The 13,339-nt window shown below is 48.3% G+C and overlaps 1 protein-coding gene across 3 annotated transcripts in view; it reads left to right on the plus strand.

Annotated features, from left to right (window-relative positions):
• Positions 1-682: 682 nt before the first annotated feature.
• Positions 683-13,339, plus strand: part of ENPP6 (ectonucleotide pyrophosphatase/phosphodiesterase 6) — a 98,528-nt gene continuing 85,871 nt past the window's right edge. Inside the window, exon 1 of one of the 3 annotated variants that reach the window (XM_057537399.1) lies at positions 683-1,037. In XM_057537399.1, the coding sequence (XP_057393382.1) occupies positions 797-1,037 (241 nt within the window). In that variant the 5' untranslated portion in view covers positions 683-796. The remainder of the gene's footprint in view (positions 1,038-13,339) is intronic. The other 2 variants (XM_057537398.1, XM_007177855.3) reach the window with 2 other exon arrangements.

The raw sequence follows: 13,339 nt of genomic DNA on the forward strand, positions 1-13,339 counted from the left end.
TGCTGCCCTCTTGGGGCAATGCTACCTCAGACCAATCTGCCATAATGACCCCCACCTCTGTTGTTCACCTGTGGAACTTTCTGGCTCTATGCCTCTGCTGGGAGGCATCTCCTCCTACAGCTGGGTTTGGACACGGGCAACTTGAAAAGTAAAACAATAAGCGCTGTATAGAGATGCATACGAAAAGAGTAAGTGGCTGAGACATAGACAAATAATTTGTTTTTAAATGCTATGAAGATGGAGGCACTGCTGAAAAGTCCACTGATATGCCCAAGACGAATGTTATGGTCTCTTGTTTACATCCTGAGTTAAGAGGTTTGCGTTACTAAATTGTAAGCGAAAAAGTCAGTGAGAGAGTTTAAATCGGGCAGAGACGTGGGATGACAGCAAATTAAGAGATTACCCTTTCCCCTGGCTCCTCCCTGTGGTTAGCCCAGCTGCAGAGTTAGTGTTGACTTCTGTCATCTTCTAAAATTCCACCTCTCTGTGGGCGCTTGTATTTCTGGAACATTCGCCCCAAATAATAAGGTTGCACTCTCTCCCCTGGTGTTAATTCTGGGTTGTTTGGGAACCTGGCTTCTCCGAAGGGGTTGATCTCCGGGCTTTCTAGTAAAGGGTGAGCATAGATGTTTTTAAAAGGGGGTGCTGTACCTTTAAATTCTGAAAGTGAACTTGGCTCAGGAAGGCCAGCAGTCAAGGTCCAGCCCCTAGAAGAGAGAATAGCTACAGATTCTCCATCCTCAGTCTCTGCAAAGGGACGGCTGTGCCAGCCGTGCTCGGGCGGGCTCCTGGCAGCATGGCAGAGAAGCTCGGGGCCCTCCTGCTGGTCCTTGTTCTCAGCCTGGCACAGCCAGCCCCGGCGCGCCGGAAGCTCCTGGTGTTTCTGCTGGATGGTTTTCGCTCTGACTACATCAGTGATGAGGCCCTGGAGTCCTTGCCTGGTTTCAGAGAGATTGTGAGCAGGGGGGTAAAAGTGGATTACTTGACCCCAGACTTTCCCAGTCTCTCTTACCCCAATTACTACAGCCTAATGACTGGTGAGTACTGAGTCCTCTCCCGGGCGGGGAGGAGCGGGCTGGAGTCCAGCGGTAGCAGTTAGCTCCTGGCATTCGAGTCTCATGTAAATGTTCAGGTTTCCCTCATCCTTTGGGACACCAGAGATAGACAGGAAGTGTGTGTTCTTGGCTGAGATTTTTTTTTTCATGGGTGTGTTGTTTTCCAAAAGTTATCCCCAGGACCTGTTTTGGATTCTCAGTGTGGAGAACAGAGAACTACATGAATAGATGATTGTTAAAGTGGTTATTTGTTTTACAGATAAAAAATTCTAGCCTACTCCGTATTTTCTAAGTTCAAATTTAAAAAGTCAGCAGGTCTTCATTTGTATCAGATTCCTTCTGTCCCTTTGCCCTGCAGTCATCTGTCATCCTGGAGCTGTTTTGGCTTGTTTGTCAATGTGCTAGATTATGAAAGTTACATGTGGGATTCCTGGATGACTCGGAGGGAATTTTCAGGTCATATCCTGAAGTATTACTTAGCAATGCTACTTGCTCCTTATTTTGCCTTTTGGGGCCAGGTAAAATGACATGGAGAAGAAAAAATTGATGTGTAGTTCAGATTCCCACTTTTAACTTCTAGCATCTGTTAACAAAACAAAACCCAGCCCCCCAGCTAACCCAGACTGTGCCTAGGTTTGGAAAAGCTGACTTTTGCCTAAAAATGACCTTCATCTGGGATTGCCAGCACGCCAAATGTGATTCCACGAATTTGATCCTCTATCTGTGCTCACACAGTGAGATTCCTAGCTTCCGGTTTGTTTATCAGCTAACCTTCGTTAAGGGCCAGCAAGAGGCGCTCAGAAAGAATTTAGCAAGCTGTCCGGGGAGGCTGGTAAGAATGCGCTGCTATTGATGCTTATGTAGGGCTTAGCTGTGTGCTCTGAGCACAGGGAAAACTATAAATTACGTTCACAGGAAGGGGATGAGAACTCTTGTATCTCATTGTGGATCTTCACAGGACAGCGAAGCCCAAGGATCCTGGAAAGACAAATTGCTATCTCTGACTTCATACATAGATACGGTATGCATGTGTACATAAAAATGCCATAAAATTAATGGGGAAAGAGATTTTGGAGAATTAGAAATAAAGGCATGGAGAGCAAAAAAAAAGTCCAGACGGCACACAGCAAGGAATTTATCTGCTCATTTTCAAAAATCTCCCCCAACAGACAAACAATCAGCATCTCTCAGATAAAGAAGATGAACAAAAGTCTCCTGGTCCTCCCTTGGCACGGATCTGCCCTTGCAGGGAAGCCGTTTGCGGGCCACACACAGAGGTTATTGTGTGTCACAGGCCGACTTCAGCTCTGTCCAGGGCGTTTCACACCTGCGGCCACCCCGACACCAGTTGTCTCTCAGAGCCCTGCTGCGAGGCTCGATTCACGAACTGCCACGTGCACTTTTCTCAATCTCAGTGGAAGAGGAACAAAATCCATTTTAGCAAGTCAGACTCCAGCGAGCAAAAAGGGACCATTACAGTCTCCGCGGAGAAACGCAACCAGTGACTCGGCCCTTTGTCTGTCAGATCCACGTTCCTGATATCAGCACAAGGACTAATTTGCACAAAGCCTTAGTCACGCAGACACTTCTTGTCAGGCTGTGGGTATTTTCTCTGGTCTAGGCACGACAGAAGGGCCCTCCTCGTGGAGGGACAGTGCAGGTCCCATTAATGTTTGACAAAGATCTTACCTTTACTTTCAAACCGAGTCTAGCCCGAGAAAGCCACAGGCTCTCCATACGGCTTACGTCTTTAGAGTTTTTGATGGTAAAATGTATGATCTGACTTGAAAGCTTGCTTGGTACTTAAGTTGGCTTTTTTACTTTTATAGAAGCAATATTGTATGTAGGATGTGTCCAGCAAGACTCATGTTCATGTGCCAGTGTCTTTGGGTGTGACTTGTCTTGTACCTACTGACTGGACATAAAGGCTTGGAGTGGGATTGTGGGCTGGGGTGGCCTGGCCATCAGGATGCTGCCATCTCCACTGCCCTGGGACTGACTCAGCGTGAAATCTAGACTATTTCCCCCAATATCTATGCTTCTTTTTCCACCTGATGTTGAAAAATTCCTCTGTTTTTCATATAAGGAAGGATCTATCCATTGGGAATAGTAGTTAAACATATGGTTTGAGCATATGAACATTTTATGAACCAACGAAAGAATCATGCTAGATCCTTTTGGTACTAAAAGATATGCTGTCTTAAGGTTCCTCAGAATTTATAAGACAGACTGTGATCTCACTTCCTTACATGAATTATTGCCCATAAGCCATAAAGCCCTTGGTGTTCTTCTCTTTGCATAATGAGGAATGATGGGTTATTGGAAGGAACTTGGCCTGGGAGCTGGGAGAGCTTGGCTGGAGTCCTTGCAGGGTCGGGAAGACTGGGCAAGCCGTCGCGCTGCCCTGAACCTCAGTTTCCTCAGCTTCTGGGTCCTCATCCGGCCGGAATCTCAGCTGTTGCCAGAAGCAGACGTGAAATTAGAAAAAGTTAGGACTGGCACCTCTTGGGAGGCCTACATATTAGAAGTTAAGCAAATGACTGATCTTTAGAGAGGAGAATTCCATGGGAAGCCACGTGGATGGTGATGGGAAACGAACAGTCACAGGACGTGTGAGGAACCGTGGAAATCATCCAGCCCAGTCATCGACATGAAGCCACCGTGACTGTTCTTTTTTTTCCTTCAAAATGTGTTTGCATCAGGACAAATGTGAACAGAATTCCAATAGTGATCAAGAAGATCCATCAAGGGAATTCCCTGGCGGTCCAGTGGTTAGGACTCCCCGCTTTCACTGACCAGGGCCTGGGTTCAGTCCCTGGTCGGGGAACTAAGATCCCACAAGCTGTGCGGACTGGTGCCCCGCGCCCCCCCCCCCCAACCCGACCCCGCCGCAAAAAAGAAGATCCATCAAACAATTGATTACTGGGAACGCATAGAATCTTAAAACAGGGCCATTCACCCAGGGAGCCTACATTCAAGTTGAGCAGGAGAGACACATCATGTACCTACTAATATCTCAAATGAGTAGCAAGGGCCGAACGGTGTCCCTCCAAAATTCATGTGTTGAAATCCCAACCCCCAGTACATCAGAATGTAACCATATTTAAGGACATGGTGTTTAAAGAGGTGATTAAGTTAAATGAGGCTGTTTAGAGTGGGGCCCTACTGCACTATGTCTGATGCTCTTTTAAGAAGAGGAAGAGACGTCGGGGATCAACGTTCACAGAGAAGAGACCTCATGAGGACAGTGAGAAGGCTGCCATCTGCAAGCGAAGGAGAGAGGTCTCACCAGAAAGCAGACCTGCCGACTCCTTGATCTCAGATTTCCAGCCTCCAGAACTGCAAGAGATCAATTTCTGTTGTTTGGCCACTCAGTCGGTGGTACTTTGTTAGGGCAGCCCTAGCAGACTACTGCACAAAGGACCAGCGGGTAGTTTCCTAATATGCTATGCAAGACCAGAAGAGAGGAGAATTTTCTTCCAGTCGGAGTAGCGTGTGAAAGCATTTTGAAGGAGGTGAGCTCTGAGCTGGAATAAACAGCCCCAAACATGGCGTTTATCATAATATCTTACTTTATGCGTAAGCTCTTTTTCTGAAGAGCTGTCTGTAGATCAACGTAATTTTAGTTAAAATATAACCACAGTGTAACTGCTATGGGGAAGCTTACTGTTTTAATCTTTAACTGTGGATCTTTTTGTAAAATTATTCTCTTTGAGGTAAATCCCCATTTGATTTAAGTAAAGTTTAACATAACATCCACGGACAAAAAGCAGTGATTTGTTCAATGCAGATCACGCATAAGAGAAAACGTCGGGTGTGTTTTGAGGCAGCATAAGGTAGCATCATTTTGCCAAAGCCAATGGCAACATTTGCTTGTAACTCTTGAGCACTTCTGATTAAGTGTTTGGGGAAGGTGGCCCAGAAATGTCCTGAGTAGCAGGGAAGCTGGTCTAGAATTTAATCTTCCCGAACATAATCTGCCAGGAGATGAACATATCCTGAGATGTTTGCTATACAGTATGTTATTATCATGTTAACATTTAGAAACTGGTAAATAAAGTGCAGGGAGACTGGGTACTTCACTGCAGACACCTAAGAACCTCAGTAGCAGGGCTGAGATTGGAGGGCAGGCCTCAGAGGCCAGTTCTTATACAGCAACCAGCAGGGCCCCGACCCGAATCCTGGCGTGCCCAGAAGGTTTTGTATATGACCTGGGACCCAGGACAGAGGTCCCCTTATGACCAGTCCGGGAAGCAGCCAGAGCCTGGATAAAGGCACTTGATTAATCCTCTAGTGGAATCAAAGCAAAACCAAGGATGTTAACTGCTTAGAATTAATATCTGTGCCGATGCAGTTCTGACCACCCTCCTAGAAATGACACGTGAAGCAAATTCTTCCCAGATATCAAGGCCCCACATTCTGGAGTGAGGGATTGCCGGGTAAGGCAAGCTTTCCCTTGCCTTTAAGAAAATAGCCGATTTAAATTAAAACCGGCTGTCACTTGGACCAAAGGAAATCAGTGCAGAAAGTACTTGAGAAATCATGTTTTGAAAAAAAGCCCACATCCTCAGCCTTCTGGAGAATTCAGTTTCACTTGTGGCGGCCTCTGCACGCCCACAGCCCCAGCAGCATGGACATGGCCTCTCTCCGGGGCACTGTGGCCTCTCCTGCCCCTGGGTCAGCATCTGCTCGGGGCTCTTCAGCCCAGGGCTTGGCTTCCTTGGATTTAGATGCCTCTGTCTGGGGTGCCCGCTGCTCCCTGCTTACCCTCTCTCCTGCAGAACCCCGTCATGCTTTTGTTTCCAGCAGCGGCCTCCTGGTAATCCAGGGTCAGTCCTCCGCTTTGGTGACCTCCTTCCAGATAGCGCCCTCAGTTCCAGGACACCCTCCTCTCTCTGCTTCCTCCTATTTCACTGATTCCTCCTCGGTCCCTTCTGTTGGCTCCTCCTCATCTTCCTCACCACCTTTTCTCCCACAGCTGAGTCGGCTCTGCTTTCAGGATGGATCGCAAAGCCTCTGCTTCTCCTGCCTCCATCCCTGGGGCCCTGCCTAGAGGGCGCACCCTCGGTAGCCTAGAGCTGCCCAACAGCTCCTGGTCCCCCACCCTCTCTGCCCTACGGTTTGTCTCACGTGCGAACCAGACTAGTCCTCTTAAAACACATGCCCGATGGTGTCACTCCTCTGTTCAGACCCTCCAGTAGATTCAAGCTCTTACAGAACTGGCCCCAGGTCACCCAGCCCCTTTCCAGCCTCATTCCCCACCATTTCCTCCCTTTTTTCCTCACCTGTTCCAGGCAGGTGGCCATCCCAGGACACCTGAACTTGCTGTTCCTTCTGTCTGGAATGCTTTTCCCCAGAAAGACCCAAAGTTTGAGGAATCTTAGTTCCCTGACCAGGGATTGAACCCGCACCCTCGGCAGTAAAAGCACCATGTCCTAACCACTGGACCGCCAGGGAATTCTCGCTCTGTTGCTGTTTTTTAGATCTCTTCCCCGAAGTCACTGCAGTGGGTACGCCTTCCCTGGCCACCCTCCCTTCACTTGTCATGCTCTGTCTTCAAACAAAACTTATCCTAGTGAAGAAGCATTATAATAATGATTAAAGCGTTCAGAGTTTCAGGGAACTTGATTATTATTTTGATTTTAGTTACTACTAAACTAGCAGGCAGAGGAAAAGACTGAAATTATGCTTTGCTTTATGAAAGCAATGAACAGATATTTAGGTGAACCGATTACCATTTATGCCTAATAATCTTATATAACCTGAAAATATGTCTATCAGTTTTGTTTTACATTTTGACTATAAGGTCAGGGGCTGCAAGAGGGTTGAAAGGAGAGTCACCCATGAGGAGGGTGCTGGGCCTCAAAGGCCTGGGGTGTAGGGGGTGCAGCAAAACACTAGTCATCAGCGTAGCCCTAGACAGAGCCTAACTCCAGCCAAGACTGCCGAAGCCAAGAAGGCAGAGGCGTCAGTGAAGCATGAACAAGGCAAATGGTTCAGAACCGTGTGAACAGCTGTGAGAGGACAGCGAAGGCCACGTTTTGTGTGGTCCTGGCTGTCAGACCCAGGGATGGGTCTGGCGACTTAAAGGGTCAGGCCGTCTTGCGCTCTCAGTCTCCACTCCAGATTGCTTAAGGCTCATGAGAGGCTCCTTAGATATTTGAAAACATGAAATGGTTTATGGGCTGAATCGTGTCCTCCTTGTCCAACACACAGATGTATATCTTGAAGTCCTATCCCCCAGTGCCTCAGAATGTGACTGCATTTGGAGATAGGGTCTTTAAAATGGCAATTAAGTTAAATGGAGCTGTTAGGGTGGGCTCTAATCCAACATAACTAATGTCCTGTTAAGAAGAGGAGATAGGACACAGATGGGCGCCAAAGGAAGACCATGTGCAGACACAGGGAGAAGGTGGCCATCTACAAGCCAAGGAGAGAGGGCTGTAGAAAAGACCAACCCTGATGACACCTTGATTTTGGACTTCTAGCCTCCAGAACTGTGAAAAATAAAGTTCTGTTGTTCAAGTCACCTGGTCTGTGGTACTTTGTTACGACAGCTCTTGGAAACTAACACAGGCAGGATGCGGACACTGGGCAGCCAATGGAAGAATGAAAGCTTCTTTAGACACACCACTTGCACCCCCAAACCTACTTCCTGAGAATTTCTGATGGTTTATGCCCTGAAATTGAGGTGGTCACGGTGTTTGGTTTCCTAGGCTGCTGTAACAAATTACCACAAATGCGGTGACCTAAAATAATAGAAATTATTCCTTCATAGTTCTGGAAGCCGGTCATCTGAAATCAAGGTGCCGGCAGGGCCACGCTCCCTCCGAAGGCTCTAGGGGGGCATCTGTTCCATGCCTTTCTCTTAGCTTTCTTGTGTTGCCAGCAGTCATTGGTATTTTTGGTTTGTAGATAACATCGAAGTGTCACTCCAATCTCTGCTTCACTGTCATGGCGTTCTCCCTGTGTGTCCCTTCTTATAAGGACACCAGTCATACGGGATTAGGGCCCATCCTCGTGACCTCATCTTAACTTGATTACATCTGCAAAGACCTTGTGTCTAAATAAGGTCTCACTCACAGGTGCTGAGGGATAGAACTTCACCATAACTCTTTAGAGAACACAGTTCAACCCACAGTACATGGTATAATGGAAAGAGCTGTGGATTTGCTGCCAAAGATCTAATTTCATCTGTTCTCTCACTTTCTGACTTGCAGGATTTGAACAAGTGCTTTTGAGTTTTAATATTATTTAGCAGTAGAATGGAGAAAGTAAAACTTACCCAATAGGCTTGTTGTGAGGACAGAATGAGAAACTTTGTGTAAAACCACTGTGATAAAAATTGTACATATTACCCACTTTACCAATAAGATTAGGCTAAATCATGTTGCAGTAACAAGCTCTATCAGAGGCTTACCACAACTAAGATTTTTTTTTCACTCATGTGCACGGACTTTAAGGATTAACTGCCCCATTTCCTCTTCATTTTGAGACACAGGCTGAAAAAGCCACTTCTAAATGAGACGTGCTTCTCGCATGGCAGAGGGAAAAGGGAAAATGGTGAACAGTGTAATGATGCTTAAAAGTTCTGCTCAGAGGTGGCACAAGTCACATCTACTCCCGTTTCATTGGCCAAAGCAAATCATATTGCCAAGCTTGACGCCAATAGTTCAGGATATATAATCCTCACATAGAGGTGGCGGGAATATATTTAACATTTATGCACTGAATAGATATTAGGTGCATTTTATAAGGAACTTGTAGGTCTTAATTTAAACAAATGGCATAGAGATTAAGTGTCTGCAACTCAGGGAGACAGGTCTTATTGGGAGTTATAATGGTCTTGAACAGTTCCATGGAGAAGGTGGATCTAGGAATAAACATTGAAAGATGACTGGAAAGATTTTTAGTGGAGATAAATTTTGGGCCAGATCTTAAAAAAAAATCTATAAAGACTCTGATGAGGGACATGGCACAAGTAAAGTCAGAGAAATAAAGTCAGAGACACATTAACAAGACAGAGGGAAGGGTGCTAAACCCATTCACCATCCTGGTATAGGGTAGCGGGTTAGAGAGAGAGAGGTGAATTTGTTTTAAAAAAAAAAGAAAAAAGACATGCAATTGATAGAAAGCTTTGAAAGCTAAACTGAAGATAATTCAGTAGGCTCTACCTTTCCTTTTTTTCTACTTCAAATGTTGGAGCATCTGTTCTTTCCGATGGGCTATAAGTGAAGAGTTGAATTTGAGGAGTGCCCTCGAGGCAGAACTTGCTGATTGGGTAGTGAGTGAATATGGAAGAGCTGAAAAGAAGGGAACCCTGAATCAATTCCAAGCCTACAAGAAATTCAGAAGTCTGGGGCTCCTATAAGCAAAGATGGGAAAGTTTGGATGGCTGTTTATTTGACAAAGTAAATTTTCATCAGAATAGATTTCAGGTTGGATTAAGATATTCACCTGGAGTTGGCCCTTTAGGGGATCAGAGACAATCTCTTAAAGGAGAGTTCCAGAAACATGTAGAATAATCATGGGGATCAAGGAGAGAAATTGCTCCTGTGGGTTCCAGTGGACCCCAGCATCTGGACTTCTCATCTCTCTGCCTGCCCCACGGCTGGTAGAGGACATTTCTCACAAACACACAATTAAATCTGTCTTCTCATCTGCATGAACTCTTGTCTCAGTTTTGTCACTTACTTCCCAGAGACACCTAACAACATCTTTTCACGTTTCCACTTAAAGCTATGGTGTGTGTAATGGGTCCTGAGTAAGCCGCCTGCAGAAACCGGCTGGCCAGCTCAAGCCCGGAGAAAAAAGCGCGTTCCAAGAATTTACAAAAATAATCTCTCCCAGCACGTCATTATTTCAGCTCCCATCATCAGACCTCTCGACACTGAAGTGCCACTTTTCAAAAAGTATGTTTCTCTTGGTTTCCACTGTGATGCCAGGGTGTTCATTCGGCTGCTGGAAATGTACTCCGTGCAGGAGGGGACGGAGAGGCTGGTGGGCAGAGCCGTGGTGAAAGTCTTTGACTATAAGCACAGCAAACCCTCTTTTAGGAGGTTCCCTTCCTGGAGCCGGGTGGTCTCCATACCAGGCTGGTCTCCTGCCTCACCCCCCCTCCCGTCTCCCCACTGCTGATTGATGGGACCGCAGGCCTCCTGCCGAGGCTGCTCTCGGGACCGGCCTCCTCGTCAGCGCTGCGCACTGAACGGGTTAAAGAACGTTTAGAACGGATTCCGAGGGAGCCTGGGGCAGCATGTTAACGTTTATTTCAGAGACACTTTAGACAACACCTCCTGGGGTTTCAGAGTCCCCGTCCGTGAATAAGGCCATTGTGTCCACGGTCTCCCGGGCGAGGACCCAGGGCAGGTCTGGGGTTCCTCTGCGTCCTGTGTGTAGCATTTGGCTCGCGTCAGATCTCGTGCTTGATCATAACCTACTCCTGTCTTTGGCGCTTTCCGGAGCGAGGAGAGGAGCAAGGGCTTGACAAACAGGTCACAGAGCCACGTGGGGCAGACTCATCTGGACGAAGGGCTGCCCAGGCTGAAATCACAGACAGGCTTGTGGTGAGGGGAGTGCCGAGCCTTCACCCCCTGATGAAGCAGCTTCCCCTGGGCGGCCGCCTTTAAGAGTGAGCGCTCCTGTGGTGCCAGGTCCGAGTCAGGAGGACAGGTGCGCTCATCGTGAGAACTCACGTAAGCGTCTGCAGCAGAGCGTCTGCACCTGCGTGCGTGGGCCGTGAGAGGGTTACAGGTGTGCTCGGGGGCCTGGTCCCCCGGCCCATCCCCTTGGGTAGAGCAGCCTTGTCTGTTCACCCCAGGTTGCCCAACAAAAACGTCTGACGGGCAGCAGGTTGGCAAGCCCTGGTGGGGCAGAAAGAGTGTGGGCAGGGAGGCAGGGGCTTCCCTCTGAGGGGGGACGAGAGACCGCCTACCGGACCCCACCTGGGTCCAGCCTCTGAAGGCCGCCCGCCTGCTGGCGTCCAGGCCATCCGTCTGGCAGTCTACCCTGCTGCTGGTCTACACTCGCTCACAGTGAGTGTAGTGGAGCGTGGGCAGTCAAAGCATCTGGGCCCAGAGCTTGCTCAGAAGAGACAGTTGATTCGTGTCTGTCGCACTTCTTTGGTTCGGCGCCAGGAACTGGACTTGTGTTCGATCCCATGGTGGAAGCCTTATATTATTTATCTGTCTTCTAAGTCTCTGGAGTCCTGTTGCTGAACCTCATCTGCTGAGGTCCCACTATTTTCTAACAAACTGCTGTTTCGACCTCACTGGATTCTGGATTCCTCCAGCCATACTCTGCAGGCGTCTGAGTTCCCTCCTTCATCCTCGCGTGGGCTGTGCTTCTCCTTCCCAGGTCCAAACGAGCCCCCCGCCACATTCAGCCTGTTGGCCTGGACCTCCCAGCACCCGAGGCTCTCCCGGTTTTGCTGGGCTCTGTGGGTGGATCTAATTCCAGGTTCTGGTTACTCCCAGTCTGGCCCATTCCCCCACAGCTTAGCCAGCTGGCCTCACCCCAAAACATGACACCCCTCCCTGTACGTTTCTGTGTGTGACTTTCATAGTCCATTTTAGTGTGCATTTGTCGGTGTAAAACAGAACACTAAAACCGTATGAATGAGCTTGGAACTATGTAACAAAACCCACTACGTCCCAATCCAAAATTTCCCCCAGAGACATTCAGAATTACAAAATGTGAAAAGCAGAAGATGCTTAGGAATGCTAGTGCATTTGTTTTCTCATTGTGCAGAACAGAGACTGGGGCGTAAGATTCGGCTCCAGCAACTGTATAAGGGCAGAACCTCACCAAACGCAGGCCTCTGAGTCAGGCCGGAGTCTGGCCTCCCTCAGATGTACAGGGATGGAAGCTGAGGAATCCTTTCCAATCCTTCCTGCCTGTTTATCCACGCCGGCCACTTTGCCTGTGCTCTCTGAGCGCTCCTCTCTTTCCTGGCTGGGCTTCCCTGCTTGGGTTGCTTTTGCTTTTTTCTCACCCTCCTTAATGTCTCCCGAGATGTGTAAGCCGAAGTGGAGATGGGATTCGAAGAAGCTTTGTGTGTAGATTTCATCAAAGATCCGGTCAGGAAGGTGGTGGAAGCGCCTAGAAGATTGTGTGTGTTGGGGGTGGAGGGTGCTTGGACTCAGCTCAGCCATCCCCACCCCCCACCCCGCCACTCCCCAGGCCTTGGCTGGTCATCGGAGGCTGGCTGCTGTGCTTCCAAGCCTTAAGTGACCTCACCAAGCTCTGATGGAACAGATAAGAAAGTCACAGCCCAAAGACTTCACTCTCAGACTGTGCTAACAGCTGCTAAAAGCTAAAATAATCAAATGGAGACAAAAATGCCTTTATTTACTCAGTTCTCAACCACCTGTTTGACTAGCCTTTTGAACTGATCAGCCAGCTGTGTGGTGAATCTCACCTCAGGAGCTTCCGTCAGTGGAAACAGACTGATTCCTACCCTTCAAACAGAGGGATCATCAGGGTTCTGCTGGCCAGTTGTGAACCCCCTTCGGGAGTGGAATTTGGGAGGATGACCTCTTGACCTCCCTGTTTTGGTTGGAGGCCTCTGTGAGCACGCCCACTCCTTCCCTCTGCTTACACTACTTATTACTTCTGGAAGCACTCTACTCCCATCCTCCTTGGAACCCCCGAGCCTCCACCCCAGCCCGGACCCAGCTGCCCTCCACCCATCTTTCTCTTTGAAGCCAAAACAAGATGTCCCGCCTCTACAAGGCCTTGACCCACAGATAGTAACATCTCAGAGCTGGATGGCGCTCTGAGATCTCATTTTCATCCATTTGCTGGCTCCTTTACCACTTACTGTCTGAACCACAGAATTTGGTAATTACAACAGCATGTAATGTTGACGTATGTTCATGAAGTACATTTGTGTCTGATCATTCCCTATGCGGGGATATATGATCACGTCCTAGGCGAGAGGTGCTGTTCTGAAGGGACATGGCCTCTGTCTTGGATGAGCTTGCAGTTAAGCTGAGCAGCTCAGTGTGTGCAGAAAGAAATAGTCATAGGCCAGGACAGAATAAGGACAGAGTAGGCACAGGGGGTGCGGGGACCATTTCTAAGGGTGTGTGGTGAAGAGGGAAGGTTTGCTGAGGTGACGGTGTTTGAGTGAAGCCTGAAGGATTTGGGCAGGTTGAAACCTGGCAGAAGGGCCGAGAGGGTGAATGGCGTTGCTCAAGTCAAGGGGCAGAGGCGGGAATGATGGGCAGCGTTTGGAGAGCAGAAGTGGGCTTTGAGATGATTACTCTGACATTTCTGAGCAG

The sequence above is a fragment of the Balaenoptera acutorostrata genome, chromosome 21 (assembly GCF_949987535.1).
Source record: "Balaenoptera acutorostrata chromosome 21, mBalAcu1.1, whole genome shotgun sequence".
Lineage (NCBI taxonomy): Eukaryota > Metazoa > Chordata > Mammalia > Artiodactyla > Balaenopteridae > Balaenoptera > Balaenoptera acutorostrata.